The sequence below is a fragment of the Zingiber officinale genome, chromosome 6A, assembly GCF_018446385.1.
Source record: "Zingiber officinale cultivar Zhangliang chromosome 6A, Zo_v1.1, whole genome shotgun sequence".
Classification (NCBI taxonomy): Eukaryota; Viridiplantae; Streptophyta; class Magnoliopsida; order Zingiberales; family Zingiberaceae; genus Zingiber; species Zingiber officinale.
In genome coordinates, this window is record NC_055997.1 from 76,960,465 (window position 1) to 76,979,225 (window position 18,761).

Genomic DNA, 18,761 nt, shown 5'->3' on the forward strand with positions numbered 1-18,761 from the left:
ATATACAATATGCTCTTAAATCAAAGTTAATTCAAAAGAAATTTTCAAAAATTAAAATTTAAATTATGAGTTGTTTTTGTTAATTTAAAGATTTAAATTTAGTATAGATAAATTTGAAGTATATTTTATGCCTAAAGACGATTATAAAAATATTTATTCTATTTAGGATTTAAATTTATTATTATTATTATTATTATTGAATATTTTATCAGGAAAAATATGTTTATAGAAAACAATATTATAAATGAGAAAAAAGAGGACAGATAAAATAATGTCGATGTGAAATTAGTTTTCAAAATCAACATCAATTTACATAAATTCTGAAATTTTGTATTTTAAAAATCAATACTATAATGATACTTATTTTTAAAATTCAAAATCACAATCATACTATCTTTCATACTTAGTTTTAAATTCCATAACTTTAATAAGTACCAAATATCGAACTCTATAAATCGAAAAGCGTTAACATATATTTATTTTTAAATGTATCATAAATTTTAAATGCTTGATTAAGGATCTAACCGCTGCACATGACTCCGGGGGCAATTGCTGAATTTCTACTTCACTTAAAAATTGAAAGCGGTAGAAAATGAATTCATTTTTTTTTATTAAAAAAAAACCCGACTACTGTTGGAGGATTACCAGGAGACTGCTTCATCGCGACGACGATATGGTCGTTTGTGGCTCGCCCTCGCGCCCCCTTTGCATCTCACCGCTCCTTCGTCTCCATGGTCGGAACCGGAGAAGCCCTAGATTCCGAGTTCCATATTCCTCACTTCCTCCCCCGGTGGTTCCCTGGTCGGTTCCTTCTTGATTTCCTTGCCCACTTTCTAATCAATCTTTGTTTTTTTCCCCTTGTTCCAGATTGCGGCGCCCAAGTCCGATTACAAGCCAGGACTTCTTGACGATATGCTTCTCATCTTCTTTAGGAAGAAAATGGTGGAGGTCAGGTTTAGAATTTCCGGCTTATTTTTGTTTGTTATGTGGTGGTCTTTGCCTTTCCGTGCAGTATGTAGTAATAGATAATTGCTTAAATGCGCAAAATGATTCACCAACTGTATAGTATCCGTTGTATTCGTGTATTTGCCAAATAAAAATGGGAAGCAGTCTGATAGCGAATATTGAAATTGTTGCACACGCTTAACTTTTCCCCGAGGATATATTCTTGTACACGCTTTGAGAGAAGCTAACTGTTGTTGCTGAATGAACTGGTGAAGATTTTAAGTTGCCGCAATATGTTGTAGAAATCAACTCTCTATGATTGATATTTTGTATTTGGTTTGCTCATCTGATGCAATATCGTAATTTTTCTATTCTTTAGCTTTGTATAATTTTGAATTTTGTGTTCATGAAAGATGAAAAATGATCTCTTCCTTGCCTTCGAACATTTTTGCCAATTCTTTATTGCTATAGGAAGTTGGATGGGATTCCAAGAAGCCTGGATATGATGGACTAATTGAAGTTGCAAATCATCTTATGTTGAAGAGTAAAAGCATTTCAGAGACTGAACAATCTGCGGTAGTAAAAGAACCTCAGAGACTTCCTTCTTTCCTCATTTTTTAACTAGTTTGGACGTAATTTTGATGATAAATTAATTGAATCTGAGGAAATGATTAGATTGAATACTTGTGAAAATGATAAAACTCCAACATATTTTTATGTGTTCCATAAGTAGCTCATAATCCAACAATAGTAAATACAAGTTGCAGTTAGATCTAACTTTTGTTCTTCTAAAACTTTGGAAATCTATGTTATTGCACAACTCATTTATGAATAGACCCATTTTCCGTGATGAATTGATATAAATTCATTCAGTTTGATTCTCTCGTGCAAGATTGTATTGAAAGTATTGTGAGAGTCCTGGATGTCGCAATATAATGGTATAGGATCTGTTTAGTTGATTTTTAACTCAACTATAAGTCAAACCAAATTAGTTGCAAAATGACCAATGCCATTGCAATATAAAACTTTAGCACTGAACTGTCGACCACATTTTTCTTATTTCATTCTCATATAACTCAATTTCCATTCAGCAATCAATGATATGCTGAGCTGGACCGTCCATCAAATGGTGATGCTGATCAATTTTTATTAGAACATTCAACAAGTAGGTAACTTCAGTCCTAGTAAAATAGTCCTTTCTTCTAACAATCTACTCCTCTATCCGACTTGATAATAGGATTTTCAATAAGTTTGTTTTATCTTTTATATTACAATCATAATTATAATTGGACTCAAATTCCCCATGGTTGTTTCTACACATTCTGAATTACCTCCTCGTGAATTCCACCTATTTTCACTAGTAATTTAATTGCTGAAACAAGACAACCATGCAAATCAATAAGCTGAAGTTTAAAATGCTCATATAAAGAATTCTGAAAATGTGCTTTGATGTCTGATTATGGTAATTGGTTGACTTATATACTTGCTGATTAGTTGACCGATCAACTTGTCCTGTGACCTGTCATTTGAATTTGACACAGAATGTGCGGTTGCGGTTTTGACGCTAAAACTTCTAGGCTAAGTTTGAAGGCAAAACCCACCAGTAGACCTAGTGTGTTTGTACATGGTAATTATGGTGATCCCATATTAGGCATGGCTTTCTCGGAGAAGAAACAAGGGAATAACAGCCCCATTTTCTATTATGAATGATTTTATGATCATTGAAATCTTTAAATTTCAATTCAAAATTCAGGAAAATAATCTTTTGCGACATAATTCAAAATAATATTTCAAATTTGATATTGGTTCCCTAATTATCAGTAGTGTTTTTGGAGGTTCCTTCACTTTTAAGTATGCGTAGTGCCCTTTTACCCAACTTTGGATAGTTTTTTTTTTTAATAAAAAAAACGTGTATTTGTAAGAAATCTGCAGAATATGCTGGATTATTTCATTACCGGACAAGTAATCTGCAAATATGTCTCTTTATAACTGACAATGATCGACAGGTTCGGGTTCTTCAATCTTTATTTCCTCCACTCTTGCTTGTTCTTTTTAAGATGCTTATTGCACCAGTTAATGAAGGGAAAGTAGCATCTATGATGCTTGGTAGGTTATGATTATCATTTTGCTTATGCATATGGTATTTTAAATTCATTAATTTGTTTGCCATCTGAAAATAAATTATTTTTGCTGTGCTCAATATGATTTATTGTGTGTTCTGAAGCACGAACAACTGCAATCTTATGCCAATGGCTGATGGGCCCATGTTCAGTTAATTCTATTAATCTGGCTGATGGGTCATCCTGCTCCAGTGGGGTAATATTTTTTTCTTAACTTCAAGTCCCAATCTTGCTGATTTTTGCTATGCAACTGCTGTGATAATTAGAGTTGACTTGTTTTTTTGTGTTATTTCTTGACTATTTCTTGTGTAGGTCTTTGTTGAGAGATGCAAGTATCTTGAGGAAAGTAAATGTCTGGGAGTATGTGTCAATACATGCAAGTTACCGACACAGGTTAGTATATTTACATGTTATCATTATGTGATATCAGGTCTTGTACCGTCCAGTGCGAGGGTCCAAAAATGGTGCTTGATTGGGGGAAAACAGCTATTTTTCATATGGCAAAACGAATGGAATTTGACTCACACCTGACACAAGCATTCCCAACTAATTTTTTAAATTGAGCGTTCCCAACAATCGAACATGTCAAACAAAATACATTATAGGGGAAGGTTTTATCATTGTGAAGACAATTTAGTATGAATCATCTATTTCATTGCATGAACCAGACTTAGCATGCTCCTCTCTCTCTCTCTCTCTCTCTGATATATATATATATATTCGGAGAAACCGCCCCCACGGGCGGGATCAGCCGGTTATGACATGGTATTCTTGCATCATGAGTCGGGAGGTCAAAGGTCTGCGGCAGCAATTGCGATAACATCAATATCTGTCCGTGCTAAACACCTAAGACCGCCATGTCATAACTGGGCCCGTATTCACCGTGATTTACTCCCTCTCATACTTGTGGGGCCGGGGTGAGGGGGCCGCTGGGTTGGCGGTTCCAACCTTGCATCATATATTCGGAGAAACCAACGGCAGCCTATTAGCTAAGAAGGCAGGAAAGAGATGGAGAGAGTGGACAGTCAGTAGTTGCATGTAAAGATTCTTCTTTTTGAACTAGAATAGTGGCTAACAGATTTGAAGATTGTGTTCGTAACTTAAATGAATTTTCTTCTTGCCCATTCTCTTGCATTGTGCTCGTAGTGACGTTGTTAATACCAACACAATCTACATACCTATTCAACACAGATCTATAGTCTGCATAGACACCTGATTGCTTCCCATCTTAATGATCTTAGTTTGTTTGATCCTTTCCAGAGATTTTTCAAAGATTACATGGGTGTTCCTCTATACATGGAGCCAAATTTTATTGACTATAGCTGTCAGGTAATATTCACATTACGCTGCCAACCTCCACCTTTAGGTTCTCATAAGAACTCGAATCGCTTAACTGCAGTTTCTGTGAGATAATCAAGACTCTTTCATATGCCCACAGTTTTCCCTTTTGTTTTTGGGGAAAGGAAAGCAAATTAGAATACTAATTCTGATCACATTCTTTTTGCAGTTCAACTTTGGGCTTCTTCATCCACCGGCAGCCAGTGACAAAGCCCTCACAGAACCTTGCTTGTCAATATGCCCAAGTGCTAGCCGCCGCCAAGATCTTGGTACCAACAAATTTAAACAATGTCCTACAGTTTAAATGCTCAGATGTATATTTTACCTTCTCTTCCCCCACCCCCCCCCCCAAATGTAACTTTCATGTTCCAGGAATGCATCCATGGTTTTTGAAAGCGCTTGAATTAGCAGTGGATCAAATATATTTATGGTAACTGGTTCTTCAACCAATTATCTACAGTCAGTGATTCCTTAAAATTGTTTGGTATTAACGCTCAGCAAATAAAATTGTAATTTAGCACGAAAAGATGATTATAAAACTTTTTGCAATTGACTTGGTTCAAACAGTGAGTTGATGAAGCTTTGAGTCACTAGCCCAACTATAAGATAAATTAGATAGCATCAAATATCTTTTATATTATATCAATAGAAACAGTCAAATATATTTTAACATAGCACAAAGGAGCTACTTTGCATATTAATCTGTTGCTCAAAAAATGTTCTGGCTTGAGTGAAATTGGCATAATACAACACAGCCGTTCCAAAAGAAAAGAAGCATAATGCATCATTAATAAATATGGGTCAGAAGCTGGAGCAGTGCTGTTCTAATTGACAACATAGGTGGCTACTCCAACTACCCTCATCACAAATTTACTCGGGACAATTGTCCATGCAGATATGTGTAAGTTGTAGCTCCATGAAAGGTTAGATTACCCGTCCTCGTAGTGTTAAACCTTCCAAGTTGATCTGCATCATGTCGATACAATCAGAGCGTAAAAATGGACAGTGTGATCTATCGAACAACTTTGCATCCGATGTTATTGACTCGATGCCAATGTTAGCTGAAAAACCGTCAGCATGGATAACTCAATCATCTATTTACCAACATGTTATTCAAGGGGGGAAAAAAATGATAATTGAGATGAAGTCGAGGAGGATCACATGATAATTAACTAGAAAGTAGAGAGAAAATACCACAAAAGAGACCTTGGCGTGTGATGAAATCCATCCCCATTCAGACTTTCACTATCAGGTGCACCACCACCACCTGCTGAAACGGTACTCTTTGTGGAAGAATTCTTAGATTCATCTTTAGAGGAATGATCTGTAGATTCGTCGCGATTATTTATGCAGTACTTCTGCAGCCATGCATCGGTCTCCCACAAGACGTGCATAATACTCTCCCTGGAAGAATAACCATGGCTTTCGAAGGGAAGAATAACCAAACGACAGAGTGCTCCATGTCCTTTCAAAGCATTAAAGAATCGATCGGACTGCATAAGACATTACATTGATCATGTATTAGATTAAGTTTAGGGTAGAAGACAAGTTTATAAATCATGATATAAAAACTAAGTGTTTGGAAGTATGACAAGTAGTGTATCAGGAATGGCAGGGGTTTTGAAAAAGAAAAAACTAAGTGAATACTGATCATCTGATTGACATTAGAAAAATAGACTGGTCATTTACCTGCATCGTCAATGTTCCTGAGTTATTGTCTTCTTCTCCGTGTACTAATAGAATTGGTTTCGTTATCTTACTTGCAGACATAAAAGGGCTCATCTTGATATAAGTACTGGTTGCCTCCCAAAGCGTTCTATCTTCATTCTGCACCGTATGGAATCAGATATTAGATGCATGACTTGAAAAAACTAGCTTGATGAACAATATGTTAGAAAGTTGGTGAACCCTAAAAAGAAAATAAATGTTGAAGAAATCCAAACCTGAAAGCCAAAAGGAGTAAGAGTTCTGTTGTAGGCTCCGGAACGAGCAATGCCACAGCAAAAAAGATGTGGAGCATGTGCTAATAGATTAGCCGTCATGAATGCTCCGTAAGAGTGACCACCAACAGCAATTTTATTTGGATGAGCTACCTAATTTTTTTGTTTAACAAATATTCAATCATTATTCACAAGTGAGAATAATCAAGAAAAAACATAACATTGTTACCCCTCTTCGAATGACTTCCTCAGCTGCAGCCTCTGCACTCGCAACCAACTGTTCTACATACCTGGTTACCATTAGAGAATAACTAAGATTCTGAAAGGAAAGTTCTTGGCTAGATGCCACATAACTTAAATGCTGGTAAGACTTGTACATGGTACAGCACTACAAATTAAACCATACACAATTGCATAGAGCCATCCAATTTAGTATACGCGCCCAGTTTGGTTCGTGAGTCGCATGCCGATGACTGTCGCCTGACCCAGGCCCGATTCAATTATGTGCTTGGCAATCAAGGATGTAATTCTCTAAGGAATAAGCTCATATGCTTGTTCCATAGTTACATGCTCAGAGGATGACTATTGCACCGCTTGGTACATCAATAGTAAATTTACACAACATCATCAACTATAATTGAATATGAATATGGAAATGTGGAAGTAAAGATAGAGTTGAAAAGCATGTCACAATTTACCTATCATTTGCTTCTTCATCTCCCTCCCCTATAATTGGGATTGTTGGGCCAGACAGAATTGCGAAACTGCAAGATCAGTAATTTGATTGATACAAATTTGAGAAATTTATAAAAGAAAGAACCTACTTTGAACAATATTCAAAATTGAGAACATATGTCCAATTACAATTTCAGTACTGCAAATGCTGCATGCATGTTGATCATCTCAAAGTGAGATGGAACAACAGATTCACTCAGAATATTGGTTTAGAAAGACAGAATTAATGCTTGTTTGATGAGCTATGTTAACTACAACATTCAATAAGCTCATTCACCGAGCAAACTACTTCCCAGACTTACAGAAGCTGTAAAACAAGCTTCTGTAAACCTCATTTTTTTTGCCAGACACCCGGAAACAAACCTCGTTTTTTTGCCACGTAAGTTGTAACAGCAGCAAAATTCATAATCAACCACAACAAACTTGGAAAAGAAACAATGCAGCTAAATTGTTGCTAACATTTAGAACATAGCTCCATGCAGGACAAGATCACAGCGAAGGAATCATGCAAGATACTTGCGTAATCAAATTAGCAGTGCTATATGCCTTATAGACAGCAGCCAGCATGATAACAATAACTTAAAGAAAATATAGATTTAATACCCTCTAGCCAACCAAAGAAGTGGTGATGTAGGGCCTATTCCTGCAAACTCATTCGGAGAGCCACGAACTTGTCCAGCAGCATCTTTGCTTTTAAACTCTCCAGGATATGACCAGAAAAGGCATGGTAGAGGTCCATCCTTTGATGGACTGTAACCAGGAGGCAAGTAAAGGGTTGCGGTCAGTTGGACACCGTCCTTCCTCTGGTATCTGATCATCTCTTTCTGTAAGGATGCTAATTGAGGATAAGGATGGGGGAAATTTGTGATTTGAAAAGTCTTTTTATCTGGCCAAGTTTGTAGAAAATATTGAGTATTTTCCGTCTTTGACTCCTTTGAAGTAAGAACTTTTAGTTGATCAAGGAACAAATCACCATCAGTGTAATCTGACATTAGTGCAACAACAGTTTCATAATATTTTTCCTTGTCACTTTCCCAAATCCTCTCTTTAACTCCTGTATTTCTGTAAACAAGTATAGTGTTTCCATTTGATGTTATTAGCCTAAGAAGCCTATTCAAATAGGGAAAAAAGAAGGCATTGCTGTACAGGAACTCACACATCAAACAAATCAAGAAATGGAACATTTCCTTCTGGTGTTGCACCTCTTCCATTCAGCAAAATGTATGTTCCTGCATCATCGTGCTTCTTTATTTTTGCAATGATATAAGTACCGGCTTGAGTTCTCCTCATCATTGGAGAACCAGGATCAGAATATACATCTTCTGAGGATCTATCGAACAAAATTCGTGGCTCGATATTCTTAATGTCTGGAGAAATAACCCATGTTCTTGTTCTGCGAGTCTTATACCATGATTCATACATCAAAGCAAAGGAATCATCACACCAGGAGATACCACTGTAGAAAAGGGTCATGGACTAAATAACATAATGAAATACAGAGCGCGAAAGTAATCATATGCAATTTTGTAATGTTAGATGAACTGTTTTAGATGGAAAGTTCATAAAAAACGTAGTAACTAGGACCTTCATTTGCCATCTAAATTACAAGAAAGATGGCATGTGGTCAGAATTCATCAGAAAAGGTGTCCTACTAACACGAAAAGTTAAAACTAGTCAGTGATAGGGGCTTATAATATCAGCTAGATAACAAGCACACATGTCTAAGGATCTTAACACATTGCTTTGAAATTAACTTATTTCTTTGCAAGTTTATTAGCACAACCAAAAAACACCATCTAGATATAAGTATTCACAAACACAACTAATTAGTATCGAGAAAAATCTGCTTATTCAAGGGAAGCTTCGACTTTTAAGAAATGTTTCCAAGCATTTAAAAAACCATAGATTATGGTCATAGAAATGAAAAAAAAAACAACCAAAAATGTGGTTTTAAAAAATCTCCAAGAATATTCATTGTTTTATGACTGGCATCATTCAAATGTGCTCCACACAACCAACAGCAACAGTGCTAATTGGTGCCACTGCCTTCTGCTTATGTATGCTTGCCACTGCATGCATTGCTTCCACGCCACCAGTCTACCTCCAACATCACAACCGTCCCATTTTATCAATGATAAGCACCATCGCTGCCATTGCAAACACTAGCGCAGAGAACCTGATCACCAGAGCTACAGCAACATAGCACCATTTCAAATCTTAACCATAATTCCAACGCATGCACAATCACTACCCTTATCAGAATTGCAGTACTGCCACCTAGACTGTAAACTATTGCTTCTGTAACTTTTGCAAACTGCTACTGTCACCACCATTGCCCTACCTACAGCACCACTAATTGGCAGCAAAAAGGTGAAACCGTCACCTCGGCAGCCCCTCTAGGATGGCCCCCCACTGTTTGGAAGGGAGGAAAATCACGGGAGGCTTCGTCCAGCAATAGCAGCGCATGTAAAGAAGGGTTGAGGCAACCAGCGGAGCATTCTGCATCCACTGGGAATTGATCCCGGCCTATTGGCAGCAACACCGAACCAATGCGCAAGCCCGTGGGGGGTACCTACAACACCACTAATGTTATGCTGTTATGTCGCCCCAATCATTGTAGCACCATAACACTGCCTCTATTCTACCATGTAAACGCCATGACTGAAATTCCAAATACCAGCAGCACTAAAATCAATGCTGGCTTGCTACCACTAGGGGTGCAAACAAATTGAGCCAGTTCGCGAGCTTTTTGAGCTTACTCGAAAAATATTCGATTTGTATTCAAAATTATTGAATTCGAGCCAAACTCGAATACGTTCGATAATTTTTTCAAGCCGAATTCGAACCCACAATATTTTGTTTGAATGTTCACGAGCCGCTTGCGAGCCGAACTCGAATCGAATTCTAATTATTTTTACATAATTTTAACTTAAATATATTCAAATTAAGGTTTGAATAATTCAAACTGAATTCAAATTTAAGTCATTTCGAATTATAATTCGAATATACTCGAACAATTCAAATCGAACTTGAGCTCGAATTTTATTTCGAATTGAGTTCGAGCCATTGTATTTTCGAGCTTTGAATTGAGCTTAGAATATCATATATATTTTTCGAGCTCGAACTCAAATATCAATATTTTTCATATTATTCGTCTTGATTCGATTCGTTTGCACTCCTAGCTACCATTGTCTTCGCCGTTGATGTTATTACTCATTTGCACAACAATGCTCGCTTAGCAACTAAAACCATCTCTATCCTCATCCCCATCATTTGCGTTTTTCCCAACTATTTTTGGTCAGCTATATGAATGTGACCTCTCCATTGAACACTATACAAATACCAAATACCGGCCCTAAAATCAGTGCTGGTTTGCTACCAATGTCCTCGCCGTTGATGTTATTACTCATTTGCACAGCAATGCTTGCTTAGCAACTAAAACCATCTCTATCCTCATCCCCATCAACTGTGTTTTTCCCAACTATTCTGGGCTAACTGTATGAATGTAACCCTCCATTGAACACTATACAAGCATGTATTATTAGTAACGCTCAAGTTAATTAAATGATTTTTTTATTACATTGACTAATGTTTCCTTTGGTCTCCCTCTACCCATTAGCCATTAAAATTACTACAAAATTAGGATAACTAAAAACAATCAAGAAAATCAATTAACACAAAGTAAACTCTTTTTTTTTTTTTTTGCATTCTCCCACACAGATACAAACTATAACAGCAAATAAATTGACATTTATTCACAAAAATTAACACAAACAGGGCATACCCATAACGAAGATCAAGTTTATGTAAAACGTCTGGTTGTTCCGCAATAATAGGTTCAGCCAACTCCGTATAAACAATGTCTCTTGGGGAAACTTCTATCTTTGCATCTCCTCCATCTTGTGTCTCCACCCTGATACATCAAGACATTGCAAAATATAAAGACCCCAAATAACACAAAGTTCCTCAAAATGTACTTAGCATGATAATTGAAGATTGTGCATTCTTGCAACATGCATTGCAATAACTTGTTTTGATTGATTAATATAGTTTGTTTGATATATATGTTAAAAAGAAAGTATATCAACATTAACTATTATTATAATATCTTTTTTGATGCTGATAATTTCAAATCACCTTTTAAACCTTGAGTTTAAGAAAATATACTTCCAAATTTTTCTTGTTTGTAATATAACATTTTCTGTCCGAGTAAAAAAAAATTTCTCCAGACTAATCTTATTCTCGTGTCTATTCCTGCTGTCAAACCCATTTCTATATGAATTTCAGAATAAATAACAAAATGCATGAGATCTTCAATTACCAATATAGAGTGGAAGGCTTGTCTGGCCTCCAATTGATTGATCGCTTTCCTTTTCGTACACTGTTAAATGCAATGGGAATATCTTCAGCCAAAGGTAAATTGCATATCTCTCTAATGAACTTGCCATCCGTGGTCCATAGCTCAATTTTCTTTGGAAATCTTCCACAGGGAACAATGTAGGAGTATGGTCGATGAATAGAAGTAACCAATATATACTTCTCATCAGGTGAAGGATCAATGGATGTATATACAGCAGGAGGTCCAATAGGCCTCATTGTTCCATCCAAGGAGGCAAGAACTAGTTGTGAGGTCGAATAGTAGTCAAATAGATCTTCATCATGTTCATCCTTGAGTAGATCCTGGAAGGTTCTAACTTGAACAACATTTTTCTGTTCATTTGATTGAATTTTTGGGCCTGATGGAACCAATGGCTTTTTTGGAGGGGCTTCACGAGATATGGGGATAGTACATACCAACAATGTAGAATCATTCACCCAGACAAAGCTACATAAAAATGATAACAGCATCTAAGAACAATAAACGATGTAAAACAATAAAAGAACAAAATAATGACTAGCCTTTACTTGTCAAAAACTGCATTCAAGAAGATATCAGGTGATGCAAATAGTGGCCTAGCCTTCCCAGATTCTACATCTGCAATCCAAACTCTAAGCTTGCTACTATTGTTGTCCTCCTACTTGAACAACGAGAATCAGCAGAAGGATGAGACGCAATCAATTTTGTTGAAAATATCAGCAGTTTTACCTCATCAACTCGAATGCTGAAGGACAAATGCTGACCATCCCGAGACCTAACACAAGTAGGGTAAAGATTGGATATATTAGAAGGTGCATAGTATAACTGATTGTAGCATTAATTTCTTTCTTGCTTGCCAAGAACAACCATAAATCAAAATTAAATAACTAGGAACAGAAATAATAACTCATGTTACATTCCAGGAACAGCAAAAAGAAATAAAAATTTTGTACTAGATTCATCAGGTAATCAGATAGTTAACTAGCTCTAAAATGCAAAGAGCTTCAGGAGGAATTACCAGCTAACAAAATTAATCTTAGCTCCATCAGGGAAGCCATGCACCTCTATTTCAGGTCCGAGCTTGCCATCATCAGCCAACAAATGGATTCCTATCCCAGTATAGAAGGACCTAGGTGACATTTCACATGTAACTTATTGAACAATATAAATTAGCATTCTTCTATAAATTCTGCAATGGGCTTAGAGTCTAAATAAAATAGAGAAAAGACTTATGGATTACTCACATTCGACTCCGGGCATTGTAGTCACCATCAATTCGTATACCAGCAAGTTTTTCCTCTGGACGGGCAAGTTCTGCTAATGGAGGCAGAGATCTCCGTTTTAAAAATAGTATCTTATCCCTTTGTGGTGAAAATGACAGCACAGGAAGTGGTGGTGCATCAACAATATCTCGGATTTCCTTTGGAGGAAGCCTATACCCTCCTAGTGAAGAGCTCTCTGCTCAACATGAAAAAAAATCAAATGAATAAGTATGACAACCTAGAATTCCTCAATAATTTGGATTGACTGCAAGGTAAATATATCGTTGAATGAAATAAAATTTAGAAAGCAACAAGCAAAAAATCACTAAAATATTATGGACTATATCATCTACCATAATGACTCTAAAAGCTCAAATCTGTCTTTTATAATGACAACCAAAGAAACAGTAGTATACTGCATAAGCTGATCAAGATAATATTCTATCCATTACAAAGGAGAATAGCATATTACAATGCTTCTGCAACAATCACTAGAATGTACTCGTTGCTTAATATGCATTAACTTAAAAAAAACAAATGTCAACTTTTAAGTCCAGACTCCAGAGCATTTTATCTTCATAGGGGTCACTCTTTGAAGAAACTAAACCCAGAAAAGGAAAAACAAGATAAAAAATTGACATAAGACAGATTCCATTGTTAAAAAAATGGAGCAAAACATTTGTTGCCAGCATATCTCGCCTACTACTCGTTGATACGCAACTAATGGTTAACCAACAAGTGGCAGGAGGAATTAGCAAGCACTATCTACCAAGGTCTGTAAACAGAGACAGACAGACTCCTTAGCTTAGTCAATCTTTAGCCTAAACATGTCAAAACATTTGTTCAATCCCACTTAACCTTCCCCATTTCAACTTACAGAGATAAAATCACTTAATCCATGCTTACTCATCCAAGAACTGAACTCAACCAACTCTATTGACCCTCCAAACAACTTGGGCAAGTTCACATTCATTTCATCCTTCCCTTTTCACTTCAGCCTAACTGGTTCTAGTTCAGACTAACCACATTTGACCTGTCCTAAGTTCGAATAAACTCCACCTACCTTAACCTCCTCTGGCCTGATTATCAATTGAGGTCTCAGCTGATTTCTAACAACTGACAGATTGTGACCTACTACCACTACACATTAAAAGAAGAAATCAACACTTAGGAAGAAGAAAAAAATGAAACATCTTACAACGATTTTTTTTTTTTTTTTTGTGCATCGATCAATTCATGCGATAGAACAAGAAACCAAGAGAAATGCCCAATTCTGACATCAAACAAGATGAGCAACAACTCGGTTGAGAATCAACAATTCCTGCGTAGGCAACCAACAATCGGGCCTCCCTAGAACGTAAAGCACGACCAAAAAAAGGCGACTTTTTTCTGCGATCGAAAGATCCGAAAGCCAAAAAGATGACTCCTTTTCGCGAACCTTCATCCTGGGGCGTCGGCGCAGCGGAGGAAGGGAACGAAGCAGGATCCGGCGCCCCGTTCGCGTCCCCCGTGCCGCTCTCAGCGGCCGAGGCGGAGCGCGCAAGGCAGGCGAGCCGGAAAGAGGCGGCGGACGCCGCGTGGGAGCTCATGTGCTTCGCGCGACTAAACCTAAGGGCACGCAGAGGGGTACGAGACGGATGAGGCGGCGGCGGAGAAGACGAGGGGAGGCGGGCGCCAAGCTGAAGCGTCTGGTGAAGGAGAGGAGAGCAGAGCAAGGGAATTGGAACGGGGCGGAGGTTGGGGGAGATTGAGAAGCGGTGGTAGACTTTATCAAGCAACATAATAGAAAAATATGGGTACTTTTTGAGGGGCAAACAAGAAATCCAGAAACAGTTCGGGCGACGACGATTGCTACTCGCTTCGTGCTCCAGTCCAGCCGAGCCATTCCATTTTTTGCTAAAAATAATAATAAATAAATAATCTATTTTCAGGATTTATTCTGATTCTTTCTTTCTCGTCTCCGGAAATATCTGGACGATATATTTTCCAAACACTCCGCAGGAACTCGTATTCTATCTATTTATCTTTCTATTTATTTATGGATGTTTTGATTGATGGATTAAAAAATGAAAGAATATAAGAGATAATATTTGATTTATGGATTTAGGAATGATAATTTAAGAATGATTTTTAGAGTTTTGGAATCAACAAAATCTATATAATTAAATGGGTGTCATTTCTATTCCCATTCCACCTTACTATTAAATCTATACTCATAATCATTCTCATCATTTAATCAAACGTCACCTAATAAATTTAAACCGGTCATGACGTTTTAAATTCTTTGCACCTGTGATGAGGTTTATTATATTTAAGGTTAAATCTGTTGTTGCGTATTCAAGTACAATTTAACCGTGCCTCCACGAGTGAAGCACGGGGATAATCGAATAACAGTTGAATGGTACAGAATAGGAATCGAATAGTTAAAATCAACTCTAATTAGGGGTGAAAATTTCTGACCCGACATGAAAATATGAGAACCGAACGCGAAAAAATCAAGTTATGATTGAGTAGTTTCGGGTTCGGATCGAAATCGGGTCGATCCAATTGACCCAATTAATAAACAGGTCGGGTTCAGGTCAACCTGAAATGACCCAATTACAACCCATGAACCCGTTTATAAATAATTATAAATTAAAATTAAAATTACAAATTTTAAAAAGTTAAAACTATAAACATAGAGATATGCTATTGATTGCAATGTTGTCATGACTTATCATTTATGATATGGATTTTCAATTTATGTAGATAAATGTTATTTTTAATTTTTAATTTTTAATTTAATATATAAAATTTTTTTAATGAATTCAGGTCATGTTTGGGTCAAACGGGTTAAACGGATCGGGTTCGGGTCAAGTGCAAATAAATAGATCAGGTTCAGGTTGAATAGTTTGACCCGAATTAATAATCAGGTCGGGTTTAGGTTATCATTTGCTAACCCACCAACCTACCAACCCGAACTCGTCAAACCAAACTCAAACCGAATTGTCACCCCTATCTCCAACCCATAACATCTTATTTATATAATTTTCACATTAAAATAATACAATTTAAGTCAAATACTATTTCAATTTCAATTCATCCCCACTATATTATCTTTAAAAAAAAATAGTTTTTAGAATATTATATTTTTCTTTATTCATAATATAATTATCAATGTATATTTAAATTTATTAATATGTTTATAGGATGAATATTATATTTAAAATTAATACTTGGTTAATTTTTTTAAAATTTAACATCTAATATATATATATATATATATATATATATATATATATATATATATATATATATATATATCAAGAAGTACACGCTGTGATCAGCTCAGAAGTCCAACATTTTGTAATTACGTTCTTCATTTGAAAGAAAAATTTCTACAAATATATCGTAACTGAGATTCGAACTATAAATATCTAAATGATAATATAAATATTTTACCCGGCACCATCAACCCGTGAACTTACCCATTACAACAAGTACATATACGGGGTGTTTTGATAATAAATCAAAAAACCGCTTTTTTTATAATCTTATCATGCGCGCTCTTTGAAATATGACTAAAAGTTTTCTTTAGTGAAAATGACATTTTCTCTATTTATCATTAAAATAGTATGTCAACCCAGTTTAATCTATTTTTTATTTTCCAAATATTTCTATTTTTACAATATTATAATATGATTTCGTAACTCTTATATAATTATAGCAAGTAGGATAGCTGCCCTAACTACACACTTATAATAGGTATGATTTAATAATTACTATAATATAATATTAACCAGTATTTATTAAAAATAAATTATTTATATGATAATAGTTATGATTCATAATTATTAAAATATAATATTGATAAGATGACGGTTATAATTACAATAATTGTTAAAATATAATATTGATTAGAGATGACTGTTAGTTATAATTATATAACAGTATGATTTAATAATTACTATCGTATAATATTGATAAAAAAAGTTACTTTTAACTGTTATAATATAATGTTAATCAAAATAAAATATTCATATTATAGTAATTATGAATATTACTTATTATAACATAATATTATTAGAGCATCCACAGTGGTTAAATTTCACTGTGAGCTCATTCGTTGTCACATCTGCGCCACATCAAAAGTTAAAAATCCCATACCTCTTTTCACTATAAAAAAACCTCTCAACAACTTTTTCATGGGTCTCACACTTTTCATTATATATATTTCATTATCTCTTTTTCATATTTACATTTTATATAATTAAATTTTAATAAAATTTAAATTCATAAATTACTAACATAAAATAACTTTCATAATTAAAAAAATTACATAAATATCACAATACATATATCGCAATTAATAAATTATTTTTTTCACTGATTACAATTATAGCGTGCCCAGATATACTCAACTAAGTCGGCTCGAAGTTGATGATGTAGCTGATTATCACGTAGCTCGTAATTTCTACGGATATATGCTTGGAATTCTTGAGTGGAGCATTGAAATATTTGTGATTGAGAATCTCTTTCATCGTCCGACCAATTGACTACTGCATCTCCCTCATTCTCAATAATCATGTTGTGCAAAATAATACAGGTATACATGATGTCCTTCAAATTATCCTTGTACCAAAATCGTCCTGAACCTTTTATCATTGCCCATCGTGATTGGAGCACCCCAAATGCCCTCTCGACATCTTTTCTCGCAGCCTCCTGTCGTTCCTTAAATATTTTTCTTTTAGGATCCTGGGGACATAGAAAGCTCTTGACGAAAGTAGCCCATTCTGGATAGATCCCATCGGTCAGATAGTATCCTTTTGTATATTGTGTATTATTAATCGTGAAATTAACCTCTGGTGCATTCCCTTGTAAGACGTCGTTGAATAATGGTGATTCATTAAGCACATTGATATCATTGCGTGACCCTGCAATCCCAAAAAAGGCATGCCATATCCACAAGTCCGAAGATGCAACGGCTTCAAACACAATTGTTGGGACGCCATGATCTCCTCGAGTAAACTGACCTTTCCAAGCGACGGGGCAATTTTTCCATTGCCAATGCATACAATCAAGACTGCCCAACATGCCAGGGAAACCATGTCTCTGCTCATGCATTTCAAGCAAGTGTTGGATATCAGCAGCATTATGTCTTCTTAAATATTGGGCACCAAACACTTCAATTACACATCGGCAAAAGTTGAATAAACATTGGATGGCAGTTGTTTCAGCAATCCGTAGATACTCATCATAATGATCAGCAGGGGCTCCATACGCCAATTGACGAATAACCGCTGTGCATTTCTGAAGTGGTGACAAACCTTTTTTCCCTGTTGCATCGACCTTCCATTGAAAATATTCGGAATGATTTTTCACGGCATCAACTATACGAAGGAATAACTCTTTTTTCATTCGAAATCGACGTCGAAATATGTCATCAGGATATACCGGATCATCAGAAAAGTAATCATTGAAAAGACGAGCATGCCCAACTTCACGATCCCGATTCAAATACCTTCTCCTCTGTGTTCTACTGGAAGAACTTTGAGCTCTTTGATGTACCATTTGTCGCTGCTCATATAGTTGGAGCATTCTTCGTTCATCTATATCCTCCGCATCTTCCGCCAATTCATTTCTCCAGAATTCCTGAAGCATAGATCGATCTGGATTGTGAGTCATTGGAAATAAATCAAGATATTTTTGTGGTTGAAAAATATAGAGAATTGAGGAAAGAAATCGAAAGCAAAGATAACAAGGAGATGAATGAAAAATATAAAATCGATCATGTATTTATAAAAAAATTAAATTAAAAAAAAATAATTATGACCGTTGAACAACGGCTAAAAATTAGCCGTTGCCCAACGGCTGTTCTCACTGAAATGAGAAGCAGATTTAATTATCAAGTTTTTTGTTTTTTTTTATTATTAAATAAAAAAAATGAAAAAGATGAAGAAGCGGCTCCACAGCGGCAGGGCCGCTTCTTCATTTTAATCAAAAAACCTCCCTCCACTATGGGAGGGAGGTTTTTCATCCCATCCACGTCACAGTGGGAGCTCGGAAAGAGCTCCCACTGTGGTTG

At 35.9% G+C, this 18,761-nt stretch overlaps 3 protein-coding genes across 6 annotated transcripts; 1 reads left to right on the plus strand and 2 right to left on the minus strand.

Annotated features, from left to right (window-relative positions):
* Nucleotides 1-654: 654 nt before the first annotated feature.
* Nucleotides 655-5,370, plus strand: LOC121996645 (beta-carotene isomerase D27, chloroplastic-like). Of its 2 annotated transcripts, XM_042550674.1 has the most exons (8): nt 655-790; nt 868-948; nt 1,417-1,521; nt 2,952-3,051; nt 3,170-3,261; nt 3,378-3,458; nt 4,326-4,394; nt 4,573-5,370. In XM_042550674.1, the coding sequence occupies exons 1-8, from the start codon at nt 674-676 to the stop codon at nt 4,705-4,707; spliced, it is 780 nt and encodes a 259-aa protein (XP_042406608.1). In that variant the 5' UTR covers nt 655-673; the 3' UTR covers nt 4,708-5,370. The 2 variants fall into 2 exon arrangements, with proteins under 2 accessions (XP_042406608.1, XP_042406609.1); XM_042550675.1 differs by lacking the exon at nt 4,326-4,394.
* LOC121996643 (probable glutamyl endopeptidase, chloroplastic) lies at nt 5,066-14,522 on the minus strand. 3 transcript variants are annotated; one of them, XM_042550670.1, is made up of 15 exons: nt 14,136-14,522; nt 12,680-12,893; nt 12,454-12,564; nt 12,165-12,210; nt 11,984-12,093; nt 11,400-11,903; nt 10,863-10,991; nt 8,235-8,534; nt 7,682-8,140; nt 7,042-7,107; nt 6,573-6,633; nt 6,347-6,496; nt 6,093-6,230; nt 5,610-5,896; nt 5,066-5,369 (listed from the first exon to the last, which is right to left on the minus strand). In XM_042550670.1, exons 1-15 carry the CDS (start codon nt 14,476-14,478, stop codon nt 5,351-5,353), a joined length of 2,937 nt encoding a protein of 978 aa, XP_042406604.1. In that variant the 5' UTR covers nt 14,479-14,522; the 3' UTR covers nt 5,066-5,350. The 3 variants fall into 3 exon arrangements, with proteins under 3 accessions (XP_042406604.1, XP_042406606.1, XP_042406605.1); XM_042550672.1 differs by having other exon boundaries at nt 5,066-5,464; XM_042550671.1 differs by having other exon boundaries at nt 5,066-5,464; nt 5,598-5,896.
* Nucleotides 14,523-17,059: 2,537 nt separating this feature from the next.
* On the minus strand, nt 17,060-18,361 carry LOC121994949 (putative nuclease HARBI1). Its single transcript, XM_042548823.1, has one exon. It carries the CDS (start codon nt 18,359-18,361, stop codon nt 17,060-17,062), a length of 1,302 nt encoding a protein of 433 aa, XP_042404757.1.
* Between the last annotated feature and the right edge of the window lie 400 nt (nt 18,362-18,761).

What these genes read in the sequence shown, in the direction of transcription:
- LOC121996645 (XM_042550674.1), top strand. Translation starts at nt 674, where the DNA reads ATGGTCGTTTGTGGCTCGCCCTCGCGCCCCCTTTGCATCTCACCGCTC. An exon ending in AGTAGCATCTATGATGCTTG is followed by an intron (nt 3,052 to 3,169) that starts GTAGGTTATGAT and finishes TGTGTTCTGAAG; the next exon opens with CACGAACAACTGCAATCTTA. An exon ending in CATGCAAGTTACCGACACAG is followed by an intron (nt 3,459 to 4,325) that starts GTTAGTATATTT and finishes GATCCTTTCCAG; the next exon opens with AGATTTTTCAAAGATTACAT.
- LOC121996643 (XM_042550670.1), bottom strand. Translation starts at nt 14,478, where the DNA reads ATGTTGCTTGATAAAGTCTACCACCGCTTCTCAATCTCCCCCAACCTC. An exon ending in AAGCCTTCCACTCTATATTG is followed by an intron (nt 10,992 to 11,399) that starts GTAATTGAAGAT and finishes TTGATGTATCAG; the next exon opens with GGTGGAGACACAAGATGGAG. An exon ending in AGGAAGTCATTCGAAGAGGG is followed by an intron (nt 6,497 to 6,572) that starts GTAACAATGTTA and finishes CAAAAAAATTAG; the next exon opens with GTAGCTCATCCAAATAAAAT.
- LOC121994949 (XM_042548823.1), bottom strand. Translation starts at nt 18,361, where the DNA reads ATGACTCACAATCCAGATCGATCTATGCTTCAGGAATTCTGGAGAAAT.